The sequence below is a fragment of the Schistocerca cancellata genome, chromosome 11 (genome assembly GCF_023864275.1).
Source record: "Schistocerca cancellata isolate TAMUIC-IGC-003103 chromosome 11, iqSchCanc2.1, whole genome shotgun sequence".
NCBI classification, from domain to species: Eukaryota; Metazoa; Arthropoda; class Insecta; order Orthoptera; family Acrididae; genus Schistocerca; species Schistocerca cancellata.
In genome coordinates this window covers 138,859,585-138,878,863 of record NC_064636.1, presented here as the reverse complement: position 1 = coordinate 138,878,863, position 19,279 = coordinate 138,859,585, and the positions used below count along the sequence as shown (strand labels likewise).

The following is a 19,279-nucleotide window of genomic DNA, read 5'->3' as shown; positions in this document are numbered from 1 at the left end:
CAGTAATTTGAGTATGGTGCAGTATATGCTGGTGTAACATAGCACCAGGCTTGCGGCCAGCAAAGAGTTTCCAATAATGGGGTAATGTAGTGGACTGGTTCGAACAAGGAACGTTGATGCAGCTGCATGATGTGGTAGACAACCAACAATATTGCGCCATTCGTGTCTTCAAAGAGATTGAGTGCTGACGTTTTGAAATGCAGGCGGTCGTGATAGATGTCGGCTGTGTTCTTGTAAGTTTCTTGCATGTGTTGTACACCATGAGGAAGACAATCTTGAAAGAGACAAGTGGTATTTAGTAATAGTGGAGTGTTTTTCAGTTGTTACTCATCTTTTGCAAAAAACTGACCGTGAAGTATTTTACAGACTGAATCGTCAAAAGAAAGGTTTCCTCACATTAGTTTACAGGTATCTCTCGTCGTTGCAGTTGTCACGGTGTTACCGGAGTTGTCATACACAGCACGAAATGATATGTACAAATAAATGAACAAAGGATTGATTTTTTGTATTCTTTATTTGAAAGACCGACAGATATGATGTAACTGATTGTGCTTCCTGAGTGCCGTATGTCAGCGTTGTGTCAGCATATCCACCAGCTGCTGCTTTCCGTTGTTCCTGGCGAGGTCTAGGGGGGTCCTGTCTTTGTCATCCCGGGCCCCCCTGTCCGCCCCCGCCAGGAGGAGCTCAGCCGCCGCCCCTGCCTCGCCCTGATATGCCGCCCAGTGCAGCGGCGTCCACCCCAGCGGATCCCTGGCGTTGGGGTCAGCAGAGGCGCCGACCAGCAGCCGCACCACACCAGCGTGGCCACTCTCTGCAGCCCAGTGCAGGGGCGTGCTCTGATACAGGCTGCCCCTGGCGTCGACCTCCGCGCCGGCGGCGACGAGGCAGCTGGCCGCCGCCTCGTGACCCCTGCCTGCTGCCCAGTGCAGGGCGGTCCAGCTGTTCCCGAACCACTCCTCCCTCACCCCCACGTCCGCCCCCGCTGCCAGCAACTCGCGCAGCTGTTCCACCGCACCCTGCTTGGCCGCCTCTATCAGCCTCCTCCCTCTCTCCTGTCGAGAGAGGCTCCTGCACAAAACATCGACACTCTCTCACTCCACTACACAGACACACACACAGACACAGACACACACACACACACACACACACACACACACCGAATGAAAGAAACCGTCACACACGCCAAACTGCGAGCAGTCCTTAATACACTTCCGCCCAGCCACCAGTTACAAATCTACAAATCTTCCCTCTAGGATACAGATCAACCAGCATATGACAGACACATACCAGTATCCCATTATCGGAATCTGCAGCCGCTTCCCGTTAAAAATTGGTGCACTGCATCTCATTGCCAGCTGTTTTAACTTTTTCTCCTAATTCACTCCGAGGAGTCACCTCCTGTGACCTCAGCATCCTGTTGGTAGCCGATCTTTGAGCTTCAGAGAAACACACCTCTGATTCTACGTTGTCTTTACAGCAACCCCTTTCGACACTCGGGAAGAAAACATAGGTAACTAATGACATGTCTAAGTACAGAAACACAACTTCCTCGTCTGTTAACAAAACGTAGGTCGCCACACGGACAATATTAGTGAAAGCGAGAGCGGTGAATACTGCATCCATTGCTGGGTTTTTGTATTACTCTATATCAACGTTGTCTTCATCAAAATATTTTCCACTACATTTGAATACATTTATTCCAGTGTTTCTTCCGCTGTGTCAAACAATTCTGCAAGTTTTGTTGTGATACCCTGTAGTTCTCTCAGCGGTGCATTTCAAATCTCATCTGTGTATGAAAGAGACAGCCCTTTACGGTTCGTCGTAATTTTTAGGAACAAAATTTCACATCGGGTGATGGTGCAGCCAAGGGCGTCACCACAGTATGGTTTGTAGCCAACAGTCACGAGCACGCAACGAATTCTAAGCAGATGCGTTATCGCAGTGCAGAAATCGTCAACTGTTCCGCCACAAATCTAGAGTTTTTTTTTTTTTTTTTTGATTGCGTCATGCCGCTGGCGTTGAGCTTGTAGGTTTTAGTGCTTGCTGACCGTTTCACCTTGTGACAGGAATTTGTGCTGCATCGAACTGTTGAAATCGAAGAAACATTTACACCAGTCGTAAACACTTCCCGTACTGATAGTAGATTCGACAAAAGCAAAATCTAATGTCTCTAAAATCTTGATGACTTTCACTCCGTTCTCACAGCCAAATTTAATTCAAATGCGATAGTCCGCTTTTACATGAAAGAAATAATCGCCACTTCTACTAACACACCAATAACCTTTCCAAGATGTGACATCACACAAAATATCCCATTTCCTGGTGGAGACATACTTTTAAGACATGTTTACCTACACAACGACAAAAAAGTCTTGCGAATCTCAGTTATAACAAACGCAAAATGGCGAGTTCCCCGTTACTTCTGAGCACTACTCGTGTCGCAAGAGTTGTCGCGTTTCAGAGCGCCCCATCGAAGGAAAGGCTCAAATTCTCCAGTACAGCTGCACTGTGTTTTGTTTAAAAACCGTATCGGACGGAATGTATGCGCCAATTGTGGACGAAGTTGTACACGAACACGCATTCACACGAACAGGCATCCGCTTTTATACTTCTAAGAGATACGGGAACGCTGACATTAGATTCCTGTTCCCGTGTTAGTGCAATTTACCCCGCAGTGCCGTGTTTTTTCTGGACGGGGCAGTCGCTGAGCTGGGAGTGAGCGCCGCCAGACTGGGTCGCCGGGACAGCACTGTGGAGCGGAGAGGGCGCACGACTTGACGGACACACTGTACCGCGTCCAGGGCAGAGGGCGGCCAGGGCAGGCGGCCCTCGCGAGCGACGCCCCCTACCGCCTGCCAGCGACTGTCGAACACATTTCAGTATGTGCTCAAAGTATTTGAATAAAGTGTATTCCGTCTACCTACAATTACGAGTAGTTTGTAATTTCGACCTGAGACCAGGTGTTCCACCATCAGGAACCAACCGCGTGCCTTCAGGAAAGACCAGGTCGAATGTTAGACTGAGCCGACAGCCGTGTCTGCACACGCAGGCGGCTGCGGCGTGGCGCACGCGAGCTGCAGGGAGGGCCGAGCGCCGGCCGGGCTGCCCCCTGTACTCGGCTGGCTCGCCTGCAAGGGCTGCCGCCGCCTTCTCCGATGGCCGCACGGCCCCATTGGACACACTTCGGCTGCGGAACGGCAGTCGGCGCTAGACCAGGGTATTTTTAATAATGTTGAGCATCCAATAGATCGATATTAATTAAAATGTCGATACCGACTCTCGATATCTTGAAAAAAGTGTGTGTCGGCGGACAAAATATAGCGACACTCCTTCGTATAAAAATATCGGCTGCACATTGTAAATATACTGCTGGTTGTAGAGTTGTAGAACTATCGACTTATTATTACATCTTCTGTACACCAACAAGCTAACACGGCGTCTACGTGGACAAGGAAAAAAAAATTCCCGCATTTTTCCTCGACTTCTCGGTTAAAAATGACTTTCTCCCGGATAAAAATACACTTTTTCCGTGTTAAGTCACACTATAATCTTCCTTGCCACTGTAAAACTCATCGCTTCTTTGATTGTTATACCGACGTAGAATTTCCCGGCCGTTAAGAAAACGAAACTCAGCGGGGAAAAAAACGTTTTGCAAGGCCTTTGATGTCGTCCATATGTTCCTATTATGGAGGTATACATTCGGATTCCCCCAAACACCGCACATTACATTCCGATGCATTGAAATCGAGATTGCGGTGAGCTTCTGTAAGCCAGCCATAGCTCATGTCACGTGATCTCGCCAGCTGATGACAGCACACGACAAGCGATGTAGTCAGCCAACATCACTCGTAAGTAACGCCAAGACACAAATAAGAAAAGCTGATGGTTTAAATTAATATACACATTGTTCACATATTACATTGGTCTCAAAGATTAATAAGCTGCAAGAGAAGCTGAGACTGCACATGTAATGTTGATGATCTGTGCCCTTGTTCCACTTCAACACACGTCATAGTAACGTGCCACTAAAATTTTTACTAACGACCCAAATGTCTCATCTTCCGGGGTCGAAATTTTTCCAAACGTTCCTCCATCAAAGAGTTGATTTTTAAATGAGAGTCAAACGCTTTGTGATTTAATAAGCCCATCGTACATTGTAGCACACAGTTCACCTTGCGTAAAAGAAAATTTGCTTTGAATGTAACGCTTTTCAAACCACCATTCGCCGTATTTTCCCGCGACCTGTTAGAAATACGAGGTTCGTTTCAGCAGTTGACAGAGAGCGACAGGTGGAAGGAGTCACCGCGCTTGCGCAGCTACGATGACGCAGGAGGCCCTCATGTTCGTACGCGTGAAACTCTGAAATATCTTACATTATGTCACGAAAGAAACAAGACATCACAGGATTACTTCAAGAGCCTCCGGAATTCGTGCACCACACTAAAATGCACAATTCGCCTTAAAGTGCGCATTCCTAAGTCGAGATTCGGATTTAAATTTTCTTGCAGCAGCAGTACTGCATTACATCATGTTTGGTTCTTTATCATGGTATAATACCATAAGTGCACCTGAAACGCAGCGAACAGTTGAAACTAGGCAATAGTGTGAAATTAAACACTTTGTTTGAAATAAACTGACTGCCTCAGCGGGAAAGATTAATAAAAGCCACTTCTCTTTAGCGAAAAATAACTTCATTCCTCTGCAAGGCGACTAATGGTTGACTGTCAAAGGTGGAAATAAAATCTGAAACTGACAACATATTTTAGCCTTCCTTAATAATGTGAACGTATTTTAATTCATTTGACAGCTCCCGGTCACAAAAATCCGTTTTGCTTTAATTTAACGCGAGAGCAATATACGAAGAGGAAACAGTGAAACCGCTGGACGTATCCACAGGCCACGTGGAGGCGACCCACCCGCCCACCACAGCTCGGGCTGCCCTGTGCACCAGCCCCGGATCCACCGCATTTCCCAAGGGCGGCGACGTCAGATGGCGGCTCCCAGCCACACTTCTGTGACCACAACAGGGAGGAGGGACTGCTCATACGTGACTCAACTGCGCATGCGCGAGAGGCAGCCCGCAACTGTTCAAACGAATCCAATTCAAACAGTTGTCACGTCACGCTCATCGGAGGCAATTTGTTGTTGCAACTCTTCAGACGAATCCAATTCAGACAGTCGTCACGTCACGCTCATTGGAGGCAATTTGTTGTTATCGAGCACTGCATAGTCTTCCTACAGCCTTCGACATACTTTGCTCTTGGCAAACGCTTGTATGAGCACTGTGTTTTGTTGTTGTATGTGGCGCATTTCCTTCGCAACTAAAGTTTTATTTTCGTTTCTTTTCTGTCGTTCGTGTTTTGTTGCTGCAGTACTATTCTGCAGTGGCAGGGTACAGTATTATCCTTTGTTAGAATATTGCCTCTCACCAATGGTGGTAAGCGACAAACTCTGCATAAACAGTCACAAAAATTTAACTCAAAACTAAAACGGTGAAAATTTGTCACAATTCTAAACAATTCCCGCGTTTTTCCCGGATCTCCCGGTTGTCCCGGGTCGTATACACCCTGAGCTAGCAGCCTGCCTATCCCCTTTACAGTGAGAGTTTGAAGTAAAACGTTGGACGTTCAGGCACACCGATAAACACTCTGCTAAAAACGGTGCCTGCACGCAGGTGGCACAATGAAAGGCATGTGATGGGTCCACCGTGGTGTTTCGTCACCACAGCGGGTTTGTCCGAAACACTTCATGCCCACTTCCCTGCTTTTCCATTTCTGCAAAGGACAGGGAACTACCAGCTGCAGCGTCGAAATTCTGCGGCCAAGTTAAAGCCTGCTTTTTCCGCTGGCAGCGCTGCCCGCCGATTACGTCAGCATCTCCCCTCACACGTCTGCGCCCACGGCTTGTCATTTAGATTTTTGTTCTTCATTTTCAGCAACTGTTTTTCAAGAATTTCGATGTGCAAAAATAGCACACTAGTTGCGTTAAAAATTATTTTGTAAGGAAATTGGTGTTTTGTTTGTTCAAATCGTAAATCTTGTCATTCCATTCAACCCCCCCCCCCCTCTCCCCCTCCCGCGCCATGGTGCAATCGTTGTTTTTCTTCTCTGCCACAAATATTTGATTCACACACTCAAAGGGCACGATCAGATGTGATTGAAGCTCAGAAAGTAGTAAGACTACTACACACTTGATGGTGAGAATCATGTCCCACTATATCTTTGAAAAAAAGGCAGCTTCAAATATTTATCGAAAATTCTGAAGAAATATAATATGAAATATAAGTATCACAGTCGATATTGCCGTTTCGATATCGACATATTGATATACCGACAGAAAATGATGGCCGATATACATCAATATTTTTTGGAGAAGATATTGATGTATCTACATTTCACCAACATCCTTAAGCTGGAGGCATGGGACATTCCATTTTGGAAATTGTTACGGATTCCAATATTACGACATCCACAGTGATGTGAGTACGACAACAATAGCAAATTTCAGGTATTGTCTGTCAGCACAGACAGAGAACGCAGTGCCCGACTGCCTTCACTTTGCGACCGAATGCAGCGGCGTTTGCGAAGAGTCGTCAGTGCTGACAGACAAGCAACACTGCGTGAAATAACAGCAGAAATCTACGTGGGACATTACGGCGAACGTATGTGTTGGGGCTGTGCTGCGAAATTTGGCGCTAATGCGTTACGGCAGCAGATTTGTGACGCGAGTGCCTCTGCGAACAGTGCGCCATCGCCTGCATCGCCCCACTGGGGTCCGTGGCTGGAGACTAGGCACCTGGAGAACTGTGGGCCGGTCAGGCGGGTCCAGAGTTCAGGTGGTGAGGGCTGGCGGTGGGGTTCGCCTCCGAGGCGGACCCCGCAAAGCCCCGGAGGCGAGATGTCGACGAGGCACTGTGGCTCGGCAGTGGAGAGGGCTGCGTTTGTACGGAATGGACTGGGTCCTCTCGTCGAACTGAACCCAACACTGACTGGGAATGAGTTGAGGTCGGCCACTTTGGGGGCACCTGGAGTAAGTCAAGGACCTCGAGTTCCCGAACGACGACGGAATGTTTGTGGATGGCAGCGCGCCCTGTCACCGGGCGACAAGTATTTGCGACTGGTTTGAGCAACGATCTGGACAACTCGAGCGAATGATTTAGCCGCCCAACTCGCCCGATATGAACCTCACCGACTATTTATGGACATAAGTGAGAGATCTGTTAGTGCACAAAATCCTGCACCGGCTGCACTTTCGCAGTTATGGAGCGCTGCAGGGGCAGCACGGGTCAGTACCTGTGCAGGCGACCTCTGGCGACTTGCTGGGCCCGCGCCACGTCCAGCTGCTACACTACGTCGAGCAAAGGAATGCCCGCCACGTTACCAGAGGGTATCCCACGACGTTTGTCACGCCAGTGTGTTGTCACTGACGATATTGCCGCGCCTGTGCTTTTAAGACTAGCGACGCAACGTTCCTTCTGACACGCGTGCACGTGCGAGGAAGAAGGCACTGTAGTGGCTGCAGCTGTTGTGAAGAGCTTGAAATGTACTCACAGACGCGAATACGGACAGCCGTCAGCTGTGTGAGGGACGGAAGGCAATGAAGATTTGTGCCAGACAAGGACTCTGCCCCGGATCTCTTTCTTTGCGCGAGCGCTCACCTTAACCACTTCGGCTATCCGTGCACGACTCACGGCCAGGCCCGAACTCCCAAATGTCGTTGTTACTCCATCACAGTCTGTATGCGTGTACACGCATGTGGTGTGCATACTGTAAGACCTTCGGTACACACACCGTCAGATTATTTGACTTGTCGCTCTAACGAAGTAGGCGAGTGTCACCAATATGTCTCGTGGTCTTATAGTGGCGCGTTTATCTTCTGCCTTTAGGTCAGACGATAGAAATGCCACTTGCACGCTTAGAGTAGCAGATTGACGGTGACCAACTTTAAAGAGAACTTGATTAATTTTCACACATTTATTGAAATAATAAAAATCATAGACATTACGTAACTTGATTCTGGATGCTGTTTACAACTGACAATCTGATGTTCCTGTGGTCTTGGTACGTTAATCTTATTCTCACATATCTCTGATACCTGACAAAGTGTCTATTCATTTATCTTCATGGCTATGTACAGAAATATGATAAATCTTATTAGGCGCAGACTGAAACTTGACTACAGACTGATGCCGACTGACTAATCGGAGGTCTGTACACACATTATAATACCTCGCGCGTTCAGGTATCATTGCGCGAGTGTGATCCACGAGGAGAAAAGGTTCTGTGTTAGCAGCAATCTCATTGGCTGCGTTACACGTTAATACGCGGATCGGCGGAAGCAGAATTTGGTCCGTCTCTAAGGCAGCGCCATCTCGTAGTGCGGAGACGGACGAGCGCTGCGCCTGCGCTGTTGTGCTTAGCGGGGCGCGCTCTAGTGGGAAAGTGGCGTACGCGCTGACTACGTGGAACTATGTACACAGCAACACATCAATCACCGTGCAGGGGAGGATACTCTGATTGAAAGCCATTGTCAGGTACTGGAGGATGGAGACGATAATTCCTTGCCTGTGTTGTTGATTGTATCTTCTTAACAGCTGTTGTTGTCACTGTGCCTCTTCCTTCGGACGTGCGTTCGTGTGCAGAGGACCTCTACATTATTTTTCTTAAGAGGTCGGGAGACTGCAGCTAGAAGAACGACAGAAATCGGCTCTCACCATATATGCTGTCCAGCGAGCGGTCCGATCCATGAAGGTGTCAGGGCTTGGTTGCACCATCACTTTCTCTCACTTGGGCAGGGAGCTAACTCCAGAGACTTACTGGAACGTCAAACAACAGCGACCAGCAGCAGTGTACCACATTACTTCAGAACTGTGGTGTCAGTTAATGGGAATACAGTGTTTGCAGTTGCTCACTGGATTTGCTGCCTTATTTCACTGATGCACCAAATATTCCTGACTCCAAACCTGAACGCTTTGTCACTGAAACTCGCCTGCAGCACCAGGGAGGGGCAGGCAGGACACGGCCTGACGTCGCCACACTGACAGCTGCACCCACCAGCCTACAAAATGCAAGTGGCCGCTCACGCCGCGTTAAACCCTGGCCACGCCCTGCCACTGGGACGATCCAGTTTCCGATAAGGCTCTAATTACTCTCATTAGTTTTACCCTCGACAATAATAGTAGTGTAAAATCCAGTAGTAGCTGTGAGTAGCTTTCACTATTGGTGTGTAAGCTGAGCTTCACTCCTGTGCAGTCAGCATTGTTATTGCGTGGTGCTATTTTGCCAGTTGCACACAGTGATACTGTACAGAGCGTGAAGAGGCTGTTCCCTGTGTAAGAAGTTAATGTATCTGAAGTTCGCACATATATGGAGCTATGCAGGCGCGAGTGGCACACGGTCAGGCTGTGTTTCCGTCAATGGCAGCTGACAATCGCTATATATCCGACAAACGTGTCAATATATGAAAATAAACCGTCGTTATAATATAGTGAACTAGGAGAAAAAACCAAATCAGTTAAGGCAGCCTGGTAGGGTTCTGGGCGGTGCAACACCGAGACGTTATCACAGACGGTTTCGGTGGACAGAACGATGCAACCCTCGCTTCGCTAATAGAATAACGAAACTGGATTGTAACAGTAGGAGGCCGGTGGTTCGATCACAAGTAGGTCCACACGCTGTACATGTCTACAGCTGACCACGATATGTAACCGAGCCACGAAATCCGTGAGTCTCCGTATAGGGGGAGCAATGTGTTTTCTAAAGTCAGTGCATATATTTGAGCTACAGCATTTATTTTGCACCTACTTTCCCACTTGAAACTTAGGACACTCCTCTATTCTATTGCGACTTGCTGCATTCTGCTCTGATCACTTTCAAATGGCATGCTGAATAGTCGCAATGTTGCTAGTCCTAGTCCTGTGCAGATGTTATTCTGGTACATCAAGCATCTTCTTCAAGTCCAAAAACAGCTATGTCAGTTGAGCCTCAGTGAAGCCATCTTGTAAACCTTTCAGTTGGCTGTAAGGCATACTTTTTCAGAAAGCTGACTATGTATGTCCACTAACATCGGTCGCTGATTTCGAACAAGCGAGATGAATATTAGGAAGTTGTTAAGGAAAAAACTGCTCTGCGCTGACTGGAGATACTGTGCTCGAGACGCGTGGCAGATCCCACCAGCTGCAGGGCGTGGCTTAAGACGGGCGGGGTGTGCAGTGCTGCACACGCCTCCACCCTGCCACGCCCACAGCAGAGCTGACCTCGTTTGCCGCCTTTCGTCGACGGGCACCGCAGCCGCCACCCCACCTGTGCCTGCCTTCACCCCTGACTCCAACTTTCATTGTGGCTGATGTTTTCTGAATTTCTTCATTTCTAAACGCTACTACCAGAGCTTTAATTTGCATTAAGATCATCAATGGCTGCTACGTACGAAAGTTGTTGATGCAGCTCTCCATGCTACTCTATCCTGTGTAAGGTTCTTCATCTCCCAGTCCCTACTGCAACCTACATCCCCTTGAATCTGCTTAGTGTACTCATCTCTTGGTCTCCCTCTTCGATATTTACCCTCCGCGGTGCCCTCCAGTACTGAACTGGTGATCACTTGAGGCCTCAGAATATGCCCTACAATACGAAAGTATCCATCTTGGAAAGTCATCTCAAGCAAATTCGAATAATATTTGAGGACACGCACGAAACAAGCCTTATCAACACCCTCTGCTGTTAACAGCCGGTTTTGAGCCCTCTTACTTCTAATTCTGCTTACTCTTACTTTATCAATGGTTTTTTTTTCTTTTGGGACTGTGCATACACCTGTATACGCAACGATTCATTAATGCATCCTCTAGGTTACGTGAATGCCGATGCACTGAAACCCTGGCTTCACAACCATTTCCCTCACGAGTAATTTGTAACATGCATAAAGACCATCGAAAGTGGCAACTACACTAAACACACCGTTAAGCAAGGAAATAACTTTTCCTGATAACTGTAACCTGGGCGCCATCTAACATTTCAAAAACTATATGAAATTCGAATTCTTCGTTAGTATAACGTTTGGTTGACACGGCAGTAAGTGTTGGCGTGAGGGTACAAGTCGCGGACTTGCAGCGGCGCCACTCACCGCAGGCGGGAGACGGCGGCGCTGTCGGGCGGCGAGGGAGATCGGCGGGCTGCGGGGGCGGCGGGGTCGGCGGGGTCGGCGGGGTCGGCGGTGGCGGCGGTGGTGGTCCGGCTGGGCGGCCGGGCGGCGGGGGCGGCGGGGACGGCGGGGGCGGCGGCAGGGGGCCGGCTGCTGCCGCTGGACGGCCGGGCGGCGGAGTCGGCGGGGGCGGCGGGGGTGGCGGCGGTGGTCCGGCTGCTGCCGCTGGGCGGCCGGGCGGCGGGGGCGGCCGGCGCGCTGGAAAACAAGAGGCGCGGCTGGAGGCGGCGGACACCGAACTGGACATGAGAGCCCGGCCGCAGGGGCCAGCAGCTCTGCCTCACTCACACAACACCTGTCGGGCACAACCTGACAAGCAGTTCAAGTCGGCTGGCTTGTGAGGTTGGTTGAAACCTAATGTGTGGAAGCTCAATGATGTCACTGAAGACAGAGAGAGAGAGAGAGAGAGAGAGAGAAGGGGGGGGGGAGGAGATAGGATATAATCTGGTAACTCGGGGTACCAACTTACATACAGGACTTGTTTGATAGGTTGATATTTTGATGAACAGTGGATAACTACCATGCAATACCTTTGAGGCCTGAGGGAATGAAGAAGGCGATGTCCAGGAACTACAACAGCTATACTGCAAATGTTACAATGAGTAGTTTCGAAATTTGCTTTTCAGTAACGCAGACAAAATCATACAGGCATGTAATGTCTCTATAATTCGATTTCTTGAAAAGACAGCAAGGGTTATGTGTTTCTGACTCAAACATTATCTTCCGTTTTAAACTGGACAAGAGAGATTGAGATTGAGAAGATTACACTACAGGCTGCTGTTACAAGAAAAAGTGGGTCAGGCAGTACAGGCAACATTGCCTCACAGGCAAAGTTTACAACTTGTCAAGTAATCTGTAGAGTATTGCATACACATTCCAAAAGATTTGAAAAATAAAGGAGACAGCCCTGTATGAAGCATACGTATCTGAGAGACAGAGACTAACGAATAGGATCCAAGCGACACATCAGTACTGACATTGTAGAAGATGCTTCAGACTCAAATAGATCCATAGGCAACGTAATCTGGCGTATCCCAGCAGGAGCAAGCTGGTGCTTCCCACTGGACGGCCTCCGGCGGCGCCAGAGACGATTACAGACGTGACAGGAGGGCAGAGATTTGTCGCCCGCTCCTCCAGCATCCAGTACAGTGAGGTAACCAGTACCTGTGTGTTTCCTAGGAGGAAAGGCATGGCACATATTGCGGGTGATGGCTGAACAGAGACGAGAACACAATGTGACTGTAAGGCCCACCACTGTGCGTGACCATGCTGTCGTGCTGACTGGGTTGTTCTCTTGTCGTTCACTCACAATGTGCATGAGGAGCCCCTGTGCTCACAGCACCTTCTGTACTGGACGGCTGTAAAAAAATTTGTAAATTTTAGGGAAGATCTTACGGGATCCAACTGCTGAGGTCATCCGTCCCCACGCTTACGCACTACTTAAACTTAAACTGACTTACGCTAAGGACAACACATACACACCTATGCCCAAGGGAGGAGTCGAACCTCCAAACAGGAAGGGGGTGAGGGCGGAGCCCCGCAGACCGTGACGAGGTGCCTCAGACCGCACTGCTACCCTGCGTGGCGCCTGGACGTCTGACTGGGAATCATTACCCTGCTGTTTGGAGCCCGTCGTCTAGAGGTATCGTCGTCCTCGATCCTGGGCTCGAATCCCGCCATCCACATTGTGAATAAAAATAATCAGCATTGGCAGCCGAAGGCTCCCGGCATAAAAGGTCACCCTCATTCAGCCAACAGACTTGTTAAAGTGGGCGGAGGGGACCACGGAGGCTCAGGGCTCTGCCTTGCCGTTTAGGTTAGTGGAAGATTCAGCAATCATGAGTGGCATGAGAAGGAAATGGAAACCACTTCATTAAAGGTACGCAAAGAGTATCAACAGAACATGTGGCCTGTAACTGAACACGTATCATGATGATCCTGCCAAGAGCTTCCAGACTGGGCCCATTCGGATACCTGGGAAGAGACTGCCAAGAGTGACATGACCTGACAAAAGGATTGAATAACCAACCAAGGGATGACATTATACGAGTCCAGACGTGGAATGTGAGGAGTTAGAATGTGGTTGGAAAGCTAGAAAATAATACCCTACTCCCCATTAAAATTGCTACACCAAGAAGAAATGCAAATGATAAACGTGTATGCATTGGACAAATATATTATGTTAGAAATGAGACGTGATTACATTTTCAAGCAGTTTGAGTGCATAGATCGTGAGAAATCAGTACCCAGAACAAACACCTCTGTCCGTAGTAACAGCCTTGATATGCCTATGCATTGAGTCAAACAGAGCTTGGATGGCGTGTACAGCTTCAACACGATACCACAGTTCATCAGGAGTAGTGACTGGCGTATTGTGAAGAGCCAGTTGCTCCGCCACTATTGACCAGACGTTTTCAATTGGTGAGAGATGTGCTGGCCAGGGCAACAGTCGAACATTTTCTGTATCCAGAAAGGCCCGTACAGGACCTGCAACATGCGGTCGTGCATTATCCTGCTGAAATGTAGGGTTTCGCAAGGATCGAATGAAGGGTAGAGCCACAGGTAGTAACACATCTTAAACGTAACGTCCACTGTTCAAAGTGCCGTCAACGCGAACAAGAGGTGACCGAGATGTGTAACCAATGGCACCCCATACCATAGCGCTGGGTGATACGCCAGTATGGCGATAACGAATACACGCTTCCAATGTGCATTCACCGTGATGTCGCCAATGACATTTTGCCATTCGTGCAGCCAGTTTTGTCATTCAGTACACCATCGCATGCGCTCCTGTCTGTGATGCAGCGTCAAGGGTAACCATAGCCACGGTCTTCGAGCTGATAGCCCATGCTGCTGCAAACGTCGTCGAACTGTTTGTACAGATGGTTGTTGTCTTGCAAACGTCCCCATCTGTTGTCTCAGGGATCGAGACATGGCTGCACGATCCATTACAGCCATCTGGATAACATGCCTGTCATCTCGTCTGCTAGTGCTACGAGGCCGTTGGCATCCAGCACGGCGTTCCGTATTACCCTCCTGAACCCACCGATTCCATATTCTGCTAACAGTCATTGGATCTCGACCAACGCGAGCAGCAATGTCGCGATACGATAAACCGCAATCGCGATAGGCTACAATCCGACCTTTATCAAAGTCGGAACCGTGATGGTACGCATTTCTCCTTCTTACACGAGGCATCACAACAATATTTCACTAGGCAATGCTGGTCAACTGCTGTTTGTGTATGAGAAATCGATTGGAAACTTTCCTCACGTCAGCACATTATAGTTGTCGCCACCGGCGCCAACCTTGTGTGAATGCTCTGAAAAACTAATGATTTACATACCACAGCATCTTCTTCCTGTCGGTTAAATTTCGCGTCTGTAGCACGTAATCTTCGTGGTGTAGCAATTTTAATGGCCAGTAGCGGAAAAGGAAAATGTTAACGCTCAATCTGCAAACGGTGGTGGTCATTCAGGTGAAATGGAAAGAAGGCAAGGACTTCTGGTCAGATGAGAATAGGGTACTATCAACAGCAGCAGAAAATGGCGCAATAGGGGTCGGATTCATTATGAGTAGTTGGGTAGGGCAGACAGTGAGCTACTGTGAACATTTCAGTGATAGGGTTCTTGCCAACAGAATCAACAGCGAACCAACACCAGCACCGACAATGATAGTTCAGGTATACATGCCGACATCGCAAGTTGAAGATGAAGATATAGAAAAACTATGTGAGGATACTAAACAGCTAATTCAGTATGTAAAGGAAGATGAAAATCTAATAGTCAGCAAGGGAAACAGAAGAAGAAAAAATTACAGGAGAATTTAGACTTGGTATCAGGAAAGAGAGAGGAGAAACACTAGTTGAGTTGTACAATAATTTCAGCTATGAATAGCGAATACTTTGTTTAGGAATCACAAGAAGAGGAGTTACATTTGGGAAAGGACGTTACATATGGGGAGATTTCAGTTACATAGCATACTGGAAGTAGATACTGAACTGTAAGGCATACCCAGAAGCAGATACAGATGCAGATCACAATTTAGTAGTGGTGAAGAGTAGCCTGAATTTTAAGAGACTAGCAAGGAAGAATTAGTGTGCAAAGAAGTGGGATGTAGTAGTACTAAGGAATGAAGAGTTCTTTCAGTTCTCTGAGGCTATAGATACTGTGATAATGAACAGATCAGTAGGTACGTGGTTGAAGAGGAGTGTATATCTCTAAAAACAATCACAGAAGCTAGAAAGAAAAACATAGGTACAAAGAAGCTAACTGTAAAGAAACCATGGGTAACCGAAGAAATGCTTCAGTTGATGAAAGTAGGAAGTACATAAATGTTCAGGGAAATTCAGGAATACAGACGTGCTACTCACTTAAGAATGAAATAAATGGGAAGTGTGTAGAAGCTAAGGCCATATAGCCACAGAGAAAGGTGAAGAAATCGCAAAAGAAATGATTGTTGTAAGCATTGGCTCAGCATAACAGGACAGTCAGAACAAATTTTGGTGAAATTAAAAGCAAAGGGGGTAACATTAAGAGTGGAACCGGAATTCCACTGTTAAATGCAGAGGAGATGGCAGACACATGGAAAGAATACACTGAATGCTTGCATGACGTGAAAGACTTGGCTGATGGCGTAATAGAAGAAGAAACATTAGTCGACATGGAAGAGATGGGTGATCCAGTGCTAGAGTGAGAATTTAAAAGAGTTATGGAAAATTCAATATCAAATAAGGCAGAAGGGATAAATAACATTCCATCAGAATTTCTAATATCATTGGAGAAATGGTAACAAAATAACTATTCACGTTCGAATGTGGAATGTACGAGTCTGGTGATACACCATCTGACTATCAGAAAAAGATCAAGACAAGTATCAGAATTATTGCACCATCAGTTTAACAGCACATGCATCCAAGTTACTGACAAGAATAATATACCAGGTGATCAAAAAGTCAATATCAATTTAAAAAACTGAATAAATCACGGAATAATGAAGATAGAGATGTACAAATTGACACACAGGCTTGGAATGACATGGTGTTTTTTTAGAACCAAAAATGTACAAAAGTTCAGAAAATGTCCGACAGATGACGCTTCATCTGATCAGAATAGCAATAATTAGCATAAAGTAAGACAAAGCAAAGATGATGTTCTTTACAGGAAATGCCCAATATGTCCACCATCATTCCTCAGAAATAGCAGTAGTCAAGGAATAATGTTGTGAACAGCAGTGTAAAGCATTTCCGGAGCTATGGTGAGGCATTGTCGTCGGATGTGGTCTTTCAGCATCCCTAGAGATGTCGGTCAATCACGATACACTTATGACATCAGGTAACCCCAAAGCCAATAATCGCACGGTCTGAGGTCTGGGGACCTGGAAGGCCAAGCATGACGAAAGTGGTGGGTGAGCACATGATCATCACCAAACGACATGCGCAAGTGATCATTCAAGCGTCTTTGTTTTTTTTTTTTGTTCTAATAAAACCCCCCTGTCATTCCAAGCATGGGTGTAAATTTTTACCTCTCTATCTACATTATTCCGTGGTTTATTAAGTTTTCAAATTTATACTGACTTTTTGACTCCCCGGTACATAAGACTGGAACAGGATATTGAAGTTCTGTTAGATGTGGGTTCATGAAAGTTAAAGGCATCAGAGGGACAATTTTGATATGCTGTTGATAATGGAAGCACGAGTGAAGAAAAATCAAGCCACGTTCATAGTATTTGCCGACCAGGAAAAACCATTTGACAGTGTCAAATTGAGCAAGATGTACGAAACTCTGAGAAAATTAGGGGTAAGCTTTGGGAAAGACAGGAGAGATACAATATTTACAACAACGAAGAGGGAACAATAAGACTGGGAAACGAATAACGAAGTGCTCGGATTAAAATGTGTGTAAAAGTGGGATGTAGTCTTTCTCTCGTACTGTTTAGTCCACACGTCGAAGAAGCAATCAGGATGAAACGGCATTAATGATAACAACTGCTGATGAGATTGCTTTCCTCAATGACAGTGGGGAAGAATTACAGGGAATGGAATGAAGAAGCTAATGAATACGGAATATGGTTTGAGATGAAATTGAATAAAAACGAAAGTAATGGGAAGTAGCAGAAATGAGAACAGCGAGAAACCTAACATCAGGGTTGATGGTCACAAAGTAATTGAAGTTAAGGAGCTCTGCTAACTAGGCAGCAAAATAACAGATGGAGGAAGGAGAACATCAAAATCAGAGTAGCACAGGTAAAAATGGCATTTCTGGTTGAGAGAAGTCTACTAGTATCAAAGATGGGCGTTAAAGTGAGGAAGAAATTTGCGAGAATGTACGTTTGAGCACAGCACTGTATAGTAGTAAACATGGGCTGTGGGGAAACTGGAGCAGGAGAGAATGGAAGTATCTGAGATGTTACACTGGGCGTGTCTCTGATTCCTTTAATTGACGTAACTGCTGACAAAAAGAGTTCAATGTGGAGCTGTAATAAACCAGTCGTGACAAGACAATTACGGCATCGTGAGCTGTCACCGAATGGCATTCCGTGCATAGGTACTGTACAGCACTGATACATCCGAGGTGAGACGCTGACAAATATTTTAGTGATTGGCGACTCCATGTTGTCCTGTGCACCACGACCAGGTAACAGGTATACTTGAAAAAAGAGACAGCATTGGTCGTATATTTTTCTATTGCAAAATCGATTTTCTGTCACTGAGTGACCATCTTCAGTGCTATATTGTATAACAAATTGGGATGCACTGTTGTTACTAGGCTTACGGCAATCACATAGACTCATAGAGTCTATGTGATTGCCGTAAGCCTAGTAACAACAGTGCATCCCAATTTGTTATACAATATAGCACTGAAGATGGTCACTCAGTGACAGAAAATCGATTTTGCAATAGAAAAATATACGACCAATGCTGTCTCTTTTTTCAAGTATAAATATTTTAGTCTGAGAAATACACACACACACGCACACACACACGTATGTTACTGGTAGACACAGAACAACATCCTGCCCCGTGCTCACCTGGGTTCTGCTGGTGGCTCACCGAGCAGCCGACTGACTTCGACGATGTCTTTCGGGTACTGCAGCACGGCGTCTGCCCAGCCCTGCGTCACCATTACTTTGTGTGTTTGAGACCTTATGAAGTGGATGGCGGCCGCAGTTAGGCTGGGGCACGAGTGCCTCACCGCCAGCACAGCTGCAGCCGCCGCCGTCTCCACCTCCAGCTGCGCCAGCACCTGCTGTTCGCAGGCGGCCTTCAAGGCGGACAGGCCATATCTGTCGGCAGCCGCCAACAGCTCCGGGGCCGTGCCGGTCAGCTGGGGGGCCTGCAGGGTGTACACGTAAGACAATAGATGCCTCAGCACCGGACCCTCCACGTCCGCCATTCTGACCTCGCCGCAGCTGGCCTCCAGCGTGTCGTGCTGGAACATGGCTCGGAACACGGGGCTCCTGGCGGCCAGGACCGCGCGGTGCGCCGCCAGCCGCGTCTCTCCCGCCACCAGCGTGACGACCGCGCCCTCGCCCGCGTCCAGCAGGGCGCCCAGGTCCACGGCCGCCGTCCTCTGAACCTCAGCAGCGGCCGACATGGCGGAAGGTCCTGAAACACGGCGCCACCGAGCCCGCCTTACACGGCGCCCTCCACACTCGTACGGCGCACGAGCCTACTCGCGCCACGCGTGACGAGCTGCACATCTCCGACAACACGGCTTTCCGGACTTACCGTCTCGCCGCAGCACCCTGATTTTTGAGCGTCCTCAGGAGTGGTGCAGACCTCATTTGCCTAACTTCTTTCTGCAGAAATTGAGACAGTAACCGTCCCAATCTCTCCAGTTATTTACGACAAGAACTATATTTGACTCCAGAAATCTGTATTCTTCCGCGGCTAGCAGCTAGTTGCGCACGTCTCTTAGGAGCTCCCTCGCACAGTGCTCTGAACATCTGCTACTAAAGTCGGGGGTGACTTAACGGCGAACACTGCCACGGGGTAACTGTCGGACTCGGACTGCGATCCTTCTCGACCTTTCGGACGCATTCCGACAAGACGACACCTAACCGAGAATTGGTCAGCTGTGCAGCG

General features: G+C 47.8%; 1 protein-coding gene across 1 annotated transcript; it reads right to left on the bottom strand.

The window, feature by feature from the left end:
- Positions 1–569: 569 nt before the first annotated feature.
- LOC126108352 (poly [ADP-ribose] polymerase tankyrase-1-like) lies at positions 570–18,788 on the bottom strand. The gene is made up of 5 exons (XM_049913566.1): positions 18,223–18,788; positions 11,116–11,391; positions 3,046–3,187; positions 2,669–2,862; positions 570–1,068 (listed from the first exon to the last, which is right to left on the bottom strand). Exons 1-5 carry the CDS (start codon positions 18,786–18,788, stop codon positions 570–572), a joined length of 1,677 nt encoding a protein of 558 aa, XP_049769523.1.
- Between the last annotated feature and the right edge of the window lie 491 nt (positions 18,789–19,279).

Excerpts from the sequence above, each read along its gene's own strand:
- LOC126108352 (XM_049913566.1), bottom strand. The coding sequence starts at position 18,788 with ATGTCGGCCGCTGCTGAGGTTCAGAGGACGGCGGCCGTGGACCTGGGC. Across the intron at positions 11,392-18,222 it reads GAGCCACCAGCAGAACCCAG|CGCGCCGGCCGCCCCCGCCG; the intron begins GTGAGCACGGGG and ends CTTGTTTTCCAG. Across the intron at positions 2,863-3,045 it reads GCCACGCCGCAGCCGCCTGC|TCGCTGGCAGGCGGTAGGGG; the intron begins GTGTGCAGACAC and ends TGTGTTCGACAG.